Raw genomic sequence first — 15,454 nt, 5'->3', positions numbered from 1 at the left:
CCATAGAGGAAATGCCTGCTCTGGAGAGCGATTAAATAACCAAATGCCTATTGGAATAAATCATGCTGGTCAGGATGATGAAAAAGAGAGAATAGAAAATTCAGGAGAAAACATAAAGAAAATTTTTTGGCAAACTTCTATTAATGAACAAAGACCAAAATTAACGATAAAAATAAATGATGTTTTGTTGTCTGGTCTGGTAGACACAGGTGCGGACGTTATCATAATTGCACCAGAATTTTGGCATCCAACTTGGCCTCTTCAGGAGGTAAACGTTCAACTGTTAGGAATTGGGACATTATCTCAGGTGAAACAGAGTGCAAGATGGCTCGAATGTATAGGTCCAGAAGGACAGAGAGGAAAATTAAAACCATATGTGGCTAACATAACTATGAACCTGTGGGGTCAAGACTTGTTGCAACAATGGAATACTCAGATTAACATCCCTCCAATCTCAGAAACAAATTATAAACTAGCACATGTTACTGAGAGAAATATTAGAAGATATTGTTCTAATGAGTGGTCACCAGCCATCCATATTATACAAGAACAGGGCACAATAACTGATGATCTTCCAAAGACACCAACAGCTCTACCTTTAAAATGGTTAACAGACAAGCCTGTATGGGTCCAGCAATGGCCTTTAACAACAGAGAAACTCCAGGCTTTAGAAGAGCTGGTAGAAGAACAGTTAAATGCTCAGCATATTGAAGAATCAACCAGCCCTTGGAATTCTCCTGTATTTGTTATTAAAAAGAAATCTGGTAAATGGAGAATGGTAACAGACCTTAGAGCAATTAACAAAGTAATTCAGCCAATGGGCTCTCTACAATCTGGGATGCCTTTGCCTACTCTGTTACCAAAAGGATGGCCTCTCATAGTTATTGATTTAAAAGACTGTTTCTTTTCAATACCCTTACAAGAAAAAGACAAAGAAAGATTTGCTTTTACAGTGCCTACTTATAATAATTCTCAACCGGTTAAAAGATTTCAATGGAGGGTCCTCCCACAGGGAAAGTTGAATAGCCCAACTCTGTGCCAATATTTTGTACAACAGCCATTGGAGTGATACGTAAAAAATTTCCTAAATCTATAATTTATCATTATATGGATGATATTTTACTAGCTGACTCAAATGCAGATACTTCAGAAATAATGTTTGAAGAAGTAAAGAAAATTTTGCCTTGCTGGGGATTACAAATTGCTCCTGAAAAGATACAAAGAGGAGATTCTATTAATTATTTAGGATATAAAATGGAACTACAAAAAATTAGACCCCAAAAGGTGCAAATTCGGAGAGATAGACTACAGACTCTTAATGACTTTCAAAGATTATTTGGAGATATTTCTCATCTACGAACTATTGTTGGGGTAAAAAATTTGACTAATTTGTTCAAAACCTTAGAAGGTGACAAGGACTTAAATAGTCCAAGAGAATTATCACCTGAAGCTGAGAAAGAATTAGCCTTGGTAGAAAAGAAAGTGCATGAAGGACACGTGAATCGTATTGATCCAAAGCTGGATTGCATTTTGGTTATCTTACCTTCTAGGCATTCTCCTACTGGAATATTAATGCAGAGGGAAGATATTATATTGGAATGGATATTTTTACCAAATAAACCAAATAAAAAATTAAAAACTTATGTGGAAAAAATCTCTGACTTGATTTACAAAGGAAAATTGAGACTTCGTCAATTAGCAGGCATAGACCCAGCAGAAATTGTCGTACCATTAACTAAGGAGGACATTGAAAAATTATGGACAGAAAGTGAACCTTGTCAAAGAGCTTGCAGTAATTTTTTGGGAGAAATTAACAGCAAATATCCCAAAAGCAATAGAATTGATCTTATAAAGAGAGCTGATTGGATCTTGCCTCGAATTGTACGGCAAAAACCCATATCTGGAGTTCGTACATTTTATACAGATGCCAACAAAGAAGGAAAGGCAGGTTACAAATCAGAAAATTTAAGTAAAGTGGTTCAAAGTCCGTATAATTCAGTTCAAAAATCAGAATTGTATGCTATTCTGTTGGTATTAATGGATTTTTCAGAACCTCTCAACATAGTAACTGACTCTCAGTATGCTGAAAGAGTGGTGTTACATATTGAGACTGCAGAATTTATCCCTGATGCTTCAGAATTAACTTCACTATTTATTCAATTACAAGATACAATCAGGAAAAGGAATCATCCTTTATATATAACTCACATTCGATCCCATACTGGTCTGCCAGGCCCTCTAGCACAAGGCAATGATGAGATTGATAAATTATTGATAGGAAATGTGCTGGAGGCCTCAGAATTTCATAAAAAACATCATGTCAATAGTAAAGGTTTAAAAAAGGATTTTTCCATAACCTGGCAACAAGCCAAAGAAATAGTAAAGAAATGTCCTACTTGTTCCTTCTACAATCAGACGCCATTACCAGCAGGATGTAACCCAAAGGGTACTCAGAGAAATGAGATCTGGCAGATGGACGTGTTTCACTTTGCAGAATTTGGAAAATTGAAATATGTACACCACACTATCGATACTTATTCAGGATTTCAATGGGCAACTGCTTTGAGTTCTGAAAAAGCTGATTCTGTAATCACTCATTTGCTAGAAGTTATGGCCATCATGGGTATACCTGCACAAATCAAAACTGACAATGCTCCATCATATTTCTCTGTTAAAATGAAACAGTTTTTTGCTTATTACAATATAAAGCATATTACAGGCATACCACATAATCCTACAGGTCAAGCAGTTATAGAAAGATCAAACAGAACTCTAAAGGATATGCTAAATAAACAGAAATGGGTAACAAAAACCCCCAGAAATAGACTGCATAATGCTCTTCTAACTTTGAATTTTCTGAATGCCAATGAGAAAGGAACAACAGCTGCAGAGAGACATTGGATAATAGAAAAAACTACAGAATTAAATCAGCCTATATACTTTAAGGATGTGCTGACCTCAGAATGGAAACCAGGGTATGTATTACATTGGGGACGAGGTTTTGCTTTTGTTTCTACAGGAGAAGATAAGCTGTGGGTACCGTCAAAATTGATAAAGGTTCGATTTGAACAAGAGAGACCTCTTAATTGAGGAGGTGATAGTTCATTAACCAGCATGAACATCCAATTTAAACTAACTTGTATCAATAACACATGCCTTTTCATTTAATCAGATAATAACTTGTCAAAAGGAAACATCCCCAAAATTAGTCTTGGGGAAAGGTTTTTGTTTTTGTCTTTTAGGAGAATGAAGGTTAAGGAATCTGAAGAACACTGGACAAATGAGACAACTGAAGAAAAGTGACAAATCATCTATCCCAAGAAACAGAGTGAAACGGTGTATGGGTATATATTATCTAAAAAATTTTATGTCTTCCTAAATGTTTGTTTCTGCTTTTCTCTAAAGATTTAACACTATTGGTTTTCTAATAGTCCCAGTTCAATTAAAATTTAAAGCTGACTTTGGAGTTGGAGAATGGCTCTCTCCTTCTTTAAACTCAAGCATGTTGTTAAAAGGAAAATGCAAACTCCCTGTATCATGCCAGAATAAGAGCCATCTTCTGCTATGGTACAGGACAAAAGCAAAATTAATTAAGGGACTATTCTATTACTAATCTCAACTCTTTGATTCTATTCTGATTCTTTAAACTTTTCTCAAAGTATAAATTTTATATCAAAATTTACAAGATTAATATATATATATACATTTTAAACTTTGTTAAGATATGTATGGTCACATAGAGTACTAACTAATTCTAGAAAAAAGGCTAGCTGCATATATATGTTTTTGTGTTCGAGTCTCTTATCAGTTTTCTGCAGGAAATCATGGCCAGGCCTAACATCAACTGAAGTCTCCAGAAAGAAGATGGGGCCCCACAACAACAACAATTCCACTTGGACAATAATAATATCATTAAGCTGACAAACATCATCCATAGATCAGCTTTGAACTACAAGGTGCTCAGAGCAATTTTGAGATGACTAGCTGAGATGATCCAGTCTCAAAGACTACTTGAATAAGGACTTGAGATAAACCCTGAACTTTGGCATTATACACAGACTGGATAATGAAGGATATAGTTACCTCTCCTAGAATTTGACAATTAACCTAAAATTTTTCTTTCAGGATAAAGAAAACTTCGCCCATACCCAGCAGCAAGCAATTTTAAGAATACGATGCCCACATTCCCAAAGAGGTGGTGTGGGGCGGGTGGTTTTTTGGTCTTTTTAATGGGTTTTGGGTCTGGGATAATTTTCAGTGTTTAGGGGGGTTGGTTACAAGTTATTGTCAAGGGTTAGGAAAAAGGCTAAGCAAAGGAGATTAGATTTAAGGTTCTTGTTTAAAAAAAAAAGAGAGAGAGAGAAAGAAAAAGAAAGAAAGAAAAGAAAAAGACAATTACTAATTTTAAATACTTTACATTGGATTGGATTGTTTTATATTGTATACAAATTTGAAATTGATATTGTTAGAAAATGCAATATGTATATTTCTAATTGTATTTATACCATTCATTTAACAATGTAATGCAATTTTCTGATCCTTGAATGTTATTATTATCAACTATTAGGATATAAAGAAATGAAAGTTAGTAGTTAGACATTACAATAGAACTTGTAGTCATATTAGATATGTTTTAAAAATTGAGCAGAAATGTTTTAGACAGGTCATCTTCAAACCCTTCAGAGATCTACAGAATATGGCATTTAAAATGTTTTAATAACTTAGAAAATTTTTCTTTTTTGAGACATGTCGGCTCCTGGCAGTACCAATCTACTTTAGAGAAAATATGGGCATTGAAGAAACTCCATATGGAGTCAACTTTCATTCTGGCAAAAGTTAGCCACTGGACAACAAAGTATCCTCGAATCAACAGGACAAAATGGACAGACAGATCACGAAACAAGGGACTACTGATTCTTGCCAAAACACGTGTGGTTATGGCTTTATCAAAAGGCATCTTCTGAGGCCAGGACAATATGGCCCCATCCCTGAAGTGGCCTTCGCATCCGGAAAAGGTACGGTGCCCTTTTCTTCGAAGGCAGCTTAACAGGCAGAGGGCCGATGGATTCTGTTGTACAATGGAACAGCAGCTGAAAGCTCATGCCTCTCAAAAGTAGACTGGCATTTAATAGAGGGATGTGGAGAAGAAGGGGATGCTGAGATGAAGCCATATATACACAGCCAAGAAGAATGGACAGCTGAATTAAAAAACTGTCAACAATTTCCAGAATTTAAAATCCTGAATCATGACAGGACACTAGTGGAATTCAGGTGTTTCTGGTACGTGGACTGCTCTCACCCAATGTGAGGTTGAACTGTTGACCTTGTGTACATCCTACTTCACAAATGAGTCTGTCAGATACACTAAGCCTATAGGCTGAAGATGATGCCCCAACACTGCGGAGAAACCTCAGGTGACTGCCCAGGCAGCTGGCTGTTTCTGTCAACTCACAAAAATTTTTTGGAAGTTGCTTGCATGCACTTCCTGTTTTTATTTTTGTTAGCTAATATTATTCCCTTCTTGGGTCTCTGAGGGAGTTGAAGATTAGTTAGTTATGGTTGAAGATTAGTTAGTTATAGTTGAAAATTAATTAGGATAGAAAGTGCATTAGATACATCTTGGATTTACCAAAATAGGATAGATAATGGAATTATTTTCTCTGATTTGTCAAATACCTGTTTAGGTATTTATTACTTGTATATATTGTATATAGTTATTGTACTTTTGTATATAGTTTTTCTTTTGTTAGTTATAACCTTTTGCTTTTTTTCTTTTTATTAAAATAGAAAAGGGGAAATGTGGTGGTAATCTAATTGTACTGAATTATTATTTTGATTGTATGTTAATAAATAAAGTTGTCTGGGAGTCAGAGCTATTAGAGCCATAGCAAGAGTGTGGCGGTGGTGGCACACGCCTTTAATCCCATAAGATCTCTGTGTGTTCAGGGATACAGTCAGCATTGGAGACATATGCCTTTAAGACCTAGGGGGCTGTACATTCAGACAGTGACGAGGCAGTCATGTGTTTGGGTTTACAACCAATGAGAAGGCAGAACAACATACTATAAAAAAAACGAACCGACAGGAAGTAGGTCTCTTTTCGCGAAGCTGGGACAGCAGGAGGAAGGGTGAGATTTTAGCTCTGAGCTCTGACTTCTAGGCTCTCTCTTTTACATTGTTTCTGTGTTTCTTATTTAATAAGACGGTTGGTTACATCTACAGCCATCCTCAGGGGACCAAGTGCAGTGCTGGAAGCATGTGCAGAAAATACCCATCATAGTTTTCTCTCCATGGATATTTATGGCCTGAAGACTACTCCCCCAGAGAAATTGTTCCTACTACAATTAGCTAAAGATGCCTCCATGATTCAACAATACACTATAAACCCTGCCTCCTTCTTTATCTGTATACAATTGCCTTTGTCCAGCTGTATGCAAAAAAACTCAATTCTCTGTTAAGCTATATATAATAAACACTATGATTTCTGGGGTGCTGTGGTTTCTCTAGCAGAAGCTAAGTCTACCTGATCCCAACTTTTCTGTTTGTCTTTTCTTCATTCTTTCACCATCCCAAATCTGGTCCAAGTCTTCAGAAATATGTAAGGATGCAGCAGACATGTTAACTCTTAAGGGGGAAAAAAATCTCATAGGATCACAACCCTTGATAAGGATCTATAAGGCAACGGATGACTATTGGGAGAGGGGGAGAATTAGCCTATCCCGGGGTTGTTGTCCAATATTGGTTATCCAATCCAAAGTGATCATCCCTGAAACCCTATATACATCAACAGATTATAGTTATATATTTATGTGTATAATTGGAGAAGAGGTTATCAATTTGAGAGTAGGAAGGTCTGAAGAAGTTGGATGAAGGGGCTGGAGGGAAGAAAGACAAGGGGGAAAATGATGTAATTGTATTTCAACTTTAAAATTATATAAAAATGTTTTTTTAAACCATAAGCTTATAACACAAGATTAACACAGGAGCCTGCTGGGGACACTTCATATATAAGTTATAACAAATCTGTTATGCTCCCTGAAAAATTATAATAGCCAGTTACACATATTAACCATGGCCTTAAAAGAGCTAAGGAGAACTGCATGGGAATCCACAAGTTAGTAAGCAGATAAAGTAAACTGGATCATCCAGAGACCCAGCGTGACAAGGCAACAGGTTCAAGCATTTCTCCCTGATAGTTCCCCAAGCACAGAAAGAAAAGTCACAAGACCAGCCCTTGTCTTCTTATCAGAAAGGCTCTCGGAGCAAACACTCCAAAGAAGACAGCCTGCCTTGAAACACGTGGTCTTAAGAACAGGAGACAAGCAGATCATGTATAAATTCTTTCTTAAGAACATATATCTTCTACCATCCTGGGGTTGTTTTCAATATTGACTGTGAAAGGCCCCAAAAGGAAGGAAGTGCTCCTAAGTGTATGTATATCTGTGCCTAGACCCAAGCTTTGTATAAGGGCTTTCCTTCTGAGAGCTGAGCACTGCACATCCTACTATCCTTCCCATACTACCCCCCCCCCCGCCCGCCCCCCATTAAAACTGTACAACAGGTTATAAACTGGCTGCTCACAGTTGATATTTTCCTGTACACGGTGCATTCATTAGGCTGTGTTTCAGCCCCTAAGTCGTTAGGATGACACAGGATTCTAAGTACTGAAACTGGACTCCAATAAGTCAAAACAGAGATGTAAAAGGGTAAGGCCAGAACGCAGACTCCAGGAGCTACTCTGTCACAGCTCAAACATCAATTCTAGAAGCTGTGCTTCCTGGGTAAGGAAGGGGACAGCAGCGGAACCTGCATCGTACTTGGAGCTGTCTTGAGTGTTGTTAGTAAAACACTAAGGGCTTATATGGCATACACAGAAATGACTCAGTGTCCCCAATTGCACTGGTTCAAAGAAGGAAGCTGGCAAGCTGTGTGTGGCAACTGACTCCTTGTGCAGAATGTCAGCTCTCCCCTCTCCTCCTTACTCCTAAGGACCTACCTTCATTTTGGCCACATGCAGGTCTAACCCTCACACTTCCCATTTCTTAGAATGAAATGGAAAAGCAAACAGCTCCAGTTCAAGGAAGACACAATGCCCTCCCCAGCAGCACTCTTTAGTAGGTATGTAGAGCACTGTGGGGAAAAGTCAAGGACGCACAAGAGCACTGGGGTGTAAGCGGGTGATGGTCAGACTGTTGGAGTAAGTGGTGCCTCATGCAGCAGATCAGGGGAGTCTGGAGAGCTGCCACTGAGAGACGGTTAATGTCCATCATCCACTTAATCATAGCATGTTTACATACGGGAGACTCCTGGTAGGAACTGGCCTCTAGAGATACCTGCTTTTGTCTTTGCATCTATAAGTCTATTTACCCAAGAGACTGTACTGCAGCTGATTATAAGAGAGTTCTCTCTGCTTATGGGTATTCTCAGCCCTTAGTCAAATCAGCAGCTGTGGTGATATCGTGTTCCCCAAAATATTGCACACCCTAATAAATATATCTGGGGTCAGAGAACAGAACAGCCGCTAGATATAGAGGCCAGAAAATGGTGGCACTCACGCCTTTAATCCCAGGAAGTGAGCCTTTAATCCCAGGGAGTGATGGCAGAAAGCAGAAAGGTATATAAGGCACGAGGACCAGGAACTAGAGCTGGTTAAGTTTTTAGGCTTTTGAGCAGCACTTCAGCTGAGACCCATTCAGATGAGGACACAGAGGCTTCCAGTTTGAGGAAACAAGATTAGCTGAGGAATTGGCAAGGTGAGGTAGCTGTGGCTTGTTCTGCTTCTCTGATCTTTCAGCATTCACCCCAATACCTGGCTCTGGGTGTGTTTTTATTAACAAAACCTTCTAACAATTCATGCTACAAGCAGCCAGAACTATTTTGGTTGTGGAGAGGTCTGGAGAAGAAATGGGTCTCTGTCAAAGCCAAGCAGGAAGCTTCCCTCAACTAGCTCTGCTTTAGAAAGCCCATGCCAGAAGATGAATAGTGGTTAGGTTTGCATGTAAGCCACAAAATAAATACCTATACCTCCCAAGGGGAAAAATATGTGTGTGCCCTGATTGCTCTTCCATCCCCAATGTCCAAAACACTGCCTACTGCTTAGTAAGTACACAGAGAATTCAGAATAGTACTTGGTGAACAGCTAGTGTAACTGCAAACACACAGGTTAAGATTTTAAGACGAAGTGAATTGCAGACTTAAGCTATTAGACCACAATGAGACAATGGAACCTTCCTGAACCCATGTGAAACACATTTGGTTGTTCCTCTCTTGAAGCCCCTGCTATTGTTTGGATTTCTTTCCCATGCTCCCTTAGTAAACCCACCTTCACTCAGCAGGGAGGGGGAGGAGGGGAGTCAATAAAAAAGGTAAAGAAATGTTAAGAGCCTCATAAAGAGCTTTTGAGGACAATGGCACCTGAGTCATTTCTACATTCTGCTGAGATTTCTGTAGTCAGCTTCTGAGCACATTCGGCCCTCCGTCCACCTCCTCCAAATCCATCTGTTCTACATCATGTTTAATCAATTACAGATAAAAAATACCGGGAAAAGTAACTGTCTGGAATGACCACGCATAGACTTTTTGTTGTCATTATTTCCTAAATAATACCCTAAGTTAATTATATAATGTTTATAATTAAGTATTATAAAAAAATCTAGAGCTGATTTAAGGTATTTCTGTAAGGATGAGTGTCAGTTATGTATAAATATATCACTTTACATAAATGACTTCCTATAAATGTAAATCTCCAGATGACTTTAGCAGTGGTGGATGTTGTTACCATACCAAGGGAGTTAAGGACACAAAAGGCTGCTGTACTCTGGTTAGTGGAGAGGGTATAGAACTTTAAAAGCTATTACTACAGAAGTTGGAATGAATTAAAAATATAAATAGTAGCATAAGCAGCAGAGACTTTTCAAATTATTATTATGTGATGAGTTAATCTGTAGTCCTACTCATGAGCTACTACTTATCAGTAATGGTTAAATGTGGGAAATATGTGGGGAAAAAAGACCAACAACATTCCTTATGTAACAGATATGGTCAAGTAGGGTCAAAATCATTATGCAAATACTAACTAAATCTCCAGGTAGCTCCAATACCACCCCATTCTACAATCTCCTCCTGAGTGTGTCGGAAGGAACCATGTCTTGCTCTTCGTTTCTTACTGCTGTTTAACTGTGAACGGTGAGATTTAAAAAGGAACATCTCTGTGGGTTATTGCCTGTATGTTTATTCACCTCTTGATAAAGAAGCACAGGGAAAAGTAACAAGAAGAAAAAAGTGGTAGAGGGAGGGCAAGGAGATTTGGCCAGGCTGCTATTCGGATTACTCATGGAAGGGAACCAGCAGAGGCCAGCCTGACACTCCTACTCCCACACAGATCAAAACATCTCCACCTTTGCCCTGCTTCCACTTTCTAGCCTTCACTGTTCTAAATGCCCTGATTCGGTCACAGCTGACCCATTAGCTCGTGGCATCTGTCAAGTTCCTGATTTTCTCCTTTTCTTGAAGATGAGGAAGAAGTCTGTTTAAGCGTACTCTGGAACCTACATTGAGACATATACCAAAATGAGTGTGATCTGACTTTCAGTGAAGGAGCCAGAAGCAGGTAAGGAAATTCTCCATGAGATAACCTGGGGGTACGAATGGAAGAGGAGGTCTTGAGCGGGGTGACACTGGGCAATCTTCATTGATGTTTTACTAGTAAAGTCAGTTTGTGCTTTCAAGTTGTAATTGATTAGAATGTTAAATATTTGTCAATGATACCTTGGAGATCCAAACCTTAAGTAGTATAATTGATGATTATTTGGGATTCCCAATTGTGTTTAACATGTCTGCAGTAATTCAAAAGAAACTGTTTAAAAAGTGTCCATCCAGGACATTTCAAAACCATGTGAGAGGCATTGAAATGGCTTCTCCAAAGTAAATCCACTGTCCTACTTCTCCTTTCAAAACTTCTCATTGTGAATATTTTCTCCTTTTCTGCAACCAGATGCATATGCACATAACAAAACTGTGTCTATCTGACGGAGGCTTTAGCTTGGTCATTAATGGGAAAGTTAACCCTAATAGCACCTAGCAACATGTGCATTTGCTCTTAAAAAGGCATAAGAGCAAAAAAAAAAAAAAAAAAAAAAAAAAAAACTGTCCTCTATATAGCAAAAATTTGCATTCATCAGATATTAATTTATACTCTATAACTAATCAGCTAAACTACATAAAACACTTGAACAATTTTAAATTCCACACATAGGACTGAGCATGGACCTACAATGTCAGGAGATTCAGTGAGCTCATGCAACCCACCTAAGGTATACTGGCTTTTTTTTTTTTTTTTTTTTTGCTTTTGTTTTGTTTATTGTGGGGGTTTTTGTTGTTGTTGTTCACTTTGTTTTGTTTTTTTGTTTGTTTGTTTTTTGAGGAAAATTAATTTCATGGAGAAAATTACTTAAAAATAAGAGTAAAGAAAAATAATTTATATACTTATCTTTTAAAAATATACAAAATCAAAAATAAATTTTAAGACTAAATAATCTAAATATTAATTTAAAAATAAGAAAACAAGGTATTCACTAAAAATACCAAAGTAATATTTTAAGTTCTACAGACACATAAAATCTTATAATTCAATAAAATTTATCAATATATAAAAGCACACAGATACAATCACACACTCATGGATATGTATGAAATACAAGCTGTCGTGCCTGTTAAATCCAAGGAAGAATTAACAAGATACCAAGGTACTCAAAGCGTAAAGAACCAATTAGGGGAAGTTGGCAGTGTGGAAATGAACTTCCATTTACTGGCCTGTCACAGCAGCAGCACTTCATAGAGGAAGCAGGAGCTGAAGGAGTATCTAGGTGGAAGGCAACAGAGGTGATCTCACCAGGAGCCAAAATCCCCCTGCACACAAAGAGGCTAGTGCAGCTGCTGGTTCCTGCAGCCCAAAGATTTCTATCAGCCCCATCTTGCAGTGGTTTCACTTGCTTCCTCTTCTGCCTGATAACCTACCAGACACCCACTGGTCAGCACGTCCTCATCAATCCCTTGAGTTGTGTATTTTTAGAACTTTTTTTTTTCCATTAAATCATCACTGACAATTTTGAAAGAAAATATCACAGCAAGGAGGATACAATAGTAAGGAGAAATGTCTCTCAAAGCCAGGATAATAAAGGATAAAGCATTCTGAAACAGTTCAAAGTTACACTAGGCAACAAGGCACTAAGTCACCATCCTAAGTACCTGATCCACCAAGCTCCCTAAACCCCATTCTTATTTGTTGAGCCACAAAGCATCAATTCAGAAAAACATCTGTGAAGTCATTAACAACACAATGAATGAAGAAAGTATAAAGTAAATAAGGGAGAACACTGCTGCTTTTAATGCTTTCATAAAAGTTAGCATCTTGAGAAAAAAATAATTATACAATAGACCATTAGAAAATATAATCCAGCAGTTCCAATATAATACCTTTGAAGGTTAAAACAGTTAAGACAGAACAACAGAAAGAAGATCTTTCAAACTTTAGCCCACAAGTGACTCACCTAGTACTTAACTGTAACAAGATCTTTCAAACTTTAGCCCACAAGTGACTCACCTTAACTCTAACACCTAACCCTGGGTGTACCTCTGCAAGATTTTCAATTCTTTTTGTTTCAGTATTCAAGTACAAGGAAATTCCTGATGAGGCTGAAATTGGTGATCTGAGGTCTGCTCATTCACAAGTGATATTAACATTCATGTGTGTCTTTCTAATAGGCTGCCTACAAGTTATACAACTTATAGTCAAAGTGAGAGCTTTAGTCAGAGACAAAAGACTGCCTGGGATTTCAAATTAGCTGTAAGCCTACTGTTACATCCATAGTCCCTATGAATGTTAAAAAAAAAAAAAAAAGTACTTTCTCATGAGGGTCTGGGCACATCGCACAGGCGTGCTAGCTTTACAAAGTAAGTACATATATAAATAGTGTAAAATCCAGTTTAAATTCTCAGCATCCTGAGCAACAAAGGGGCAACATATAAAACAAAAGCCCTTCCCCACCAATATACAATTTCCCCAACCAAGTCTTTAAAATCCCCTTTATTAAATCTTATGGCTCCTCCTTATGGTTCAGATAGCATCCTAGAAATGAGGATCACTAGTAAGTAAATTACTTATCCTTCTAGTAACCACTTGGCCATAATAATTCACAGGAAAACCAAGTTTACCACAAGGCTTCTCAATCCACCTGCACTTTTAATGTGGAAGCCATTACTTTAGTATCTAATCAATTTCTGTTTCCTTTGAAAACTTCTGACTTAACTCAGCCTAAATTAAATTGCTAGCCTTTCACTCTCCACGGAACTTAGCCATCTGCTCTTTGTGAAAAGCATCAAATGTCTTACATGTCATGTTCTGACTGTTCATCCTTCAGAGAAGAGAACAACAGAGGAGGTGGGTGGTTTGTATTCAATTATAGAACCTCTGCTGCTGAAGTTAAGATATCAAAGAGAAGAGAAAAAGATCAGGTAGGAGACTTATGGGCCCAGAAGAAGCTCTCTGCGTGGGTGTGGTCATCCAGGCAAGGACTGAATTCTTGGTTTCCAAGATCACAAAATTAACATCTAACACATCACACAGGGCCAATGAACTCTGCTGTGACTTAAAACCACATTCTGGAAATATGCCCAACTTTTGTCATGGCAGAGATACCTGGTTGGAAAGACCTCACATGGTGGTTATGAGATTTTTCCCCAGGGTGAGCTCACAAAGGCTTCATCTAAGGGGCACTTCCATCCTGCTACAAAACATAGACAAAATCTTCCTCTTATTCTAACACTACTGAAGGAATTGAATTAAAGTTCAGTCTATAAACACTGACTCCTTACCATATAACAGCCACAATTCTAGATGCTAGCAATCAATACTCTACATGAAGTACTTTCCTCTGGACCCCATTCTAATGGGTCACATTAAAACCTTACTTTCAATATAACCACTATTCTTATTCTAGTACTAATTTTTTAAAGTTAGGCCAATGATCTTAGAGCACATAATTTCTTGGGGTATATTTTTACTAACTTTAGAGAGATTTTTGAGGAAATTCTAATCTCACTACAAGCCAATGAATATGTACTGGCTTTTCCTAACTCACTAACCTAACCCTGCTGGGAGCTTACAGCTCTCCATTTACTAATAACCAAATGAAAATCTAGAAAATGGGCCTTGCGCCTTGGTGTTCAATGTCCTCTTCCTCTCCTGCCTCCTGAAACTGTCTTTCTGCCTGTAAGCACCACCTCTACAGAAGTGAAAACAGGAAGGGAAAGGATGAGGTCTGACATGAAAAGGAAACCTAGGGCCAGGTGTCCCTGTTATCACCAAGTCTGCGATGAGTTTGAATGCAGCAGCTGTCCTCTTAACTGGTGCCACTAACACAGACAAGCTGAAAACATAGATGAAGTAACCAAAAACACAGGGCTGAAAGGAATCATTTCTGAAAAACAAATATTTTTAAATACATTTTTATATTCTGTGAATGTGTGCATGTGCATGCAAGTGTGTGCGTGTGTGTGTGTGTGTGTGTGTGTGTGTGTGTGTGTCCCCAAGTATGGATGAACTACATGAAGGTAAGAGGACAATTTACGGGAGTCCGTTCTCTCTGTCCACCATGTGGGTCCCAGGGTTAGAACTCAAGTGAACAGGCTTGGCAGCAGCTCCATATGCACTGAGCCACTTTGCTAGCCTTTTAATACAGTATTTCAACTTTGAACACACAATGCCATTTACTGCTCAATCTTCTGATACTGTGGCAAAGCCTTTTACTAACTACAGACCTGCACTGATTTTCTTTTGTACACATGTAGCATACTGCCAGTCCTGTCTGGTTTCTTAGTCTATTTCAAGTAGAAAGAGAGAATTTAAACAACCAAGAAGCCACATGAACAAAACAACTCAGACTCAGATTAGATTTTCAGTCCCTGAGGAGAACTAACTCTATTCTTAACAGTGTCATCTCCCAGACAATGATGGAAATAAGGAAAGCCTTACACCAAACTGGCAACAACAACAACAACAAAAAAGGAACAGAATGATCATTGACTATACGACTTAGTTTGATACAACTTTGATGGAGCTACTTAATGACTCCACGCCTCATTTTCCTCACCAAGGTTAACAAGCAGAGTAAATAAGTTACTAAATAATATCCCAGAACAATGATTAGCACGAGAACAATCAATACACACTGATGCCACAATTTTCCTTCTCAGTAAAATAGTGCAGCAGCAGTCTGATGACTCTAAGAACAAAAGAAACCAAGATCATAAAAATTAAAATACTTCTGATTGCTTGTTTTATTCATTTATAAAAGCAGAATAAACTAGCTGGTTTGAAGAATCATTGTAATAATTATCACATGCCTGGTACAAAATTAAAAGTTAAAATATTATAGTTATTAACACTAAAAGCCTG

The 15,454-nt window shown here is 38.0% G+C and overlaps 2 protein-coding genes across 13 annotated transcripts in view; one reads left to right on the top strand and one right to left on the bottom strand.

The window, feature by feature from the left end:
* Med12l (mediator complex subunit 12L) overlaps positions 1–15,454 on the bottom strand; it is a 346,663-nt gene that overhangs the window by 160,846 nt on the left and 170,363 nt on the right. The gene's annotated exons all lie outside the window — the stretch shown is intronic.
* Positions 10,417–15,454, top strand: part of P2ry14 (purinergic receptor P2Y14) — a 49,205-nt gene continuing 44,167 nt past the window's right edge. The window contains exons 1-2 of one of the 2 annotated variants that reach the window (XM_076574127.1): positions 10,417–10,609; positions 11,255–11,312. In XM_076574127.1, the coding sequence (XP_076430242.1) occupies positions 11,274–11,312 (39 nt within the window). In that variant the 5' untranslated portion in view covers positions 10,417–10,609; positions 11,255–11,273. The remainder of the gene's footprint in view (positions 10,610–11,254; positions 11,313–15,454) is intronic. The other variant, XM_006994653.4, reaches the window with a different exon arrangement.

Source organism: Peromyscus maniculatus, chromosome 6, assembly GCF_049852395.1.
Source record: "Peromyscus maniculatus bairdii isolate BWxNUB_F1_BW_parent chromosome 6, HU_Pman_BW_mat_3.1, whole genome shotgun sequence".
Classification (NCBI taxonomy): domain Eukaryota; kingdom Metazoa; phylum Chordata; class Mammalia; order Rodentia; family Cricetidae; genus Peromyscus; species Peromyscus maniculatus.
Note: the sequence above shows the minus strand (reverse complement) of the source record. Positions and strands in the feature narration are given on the sequence as shown.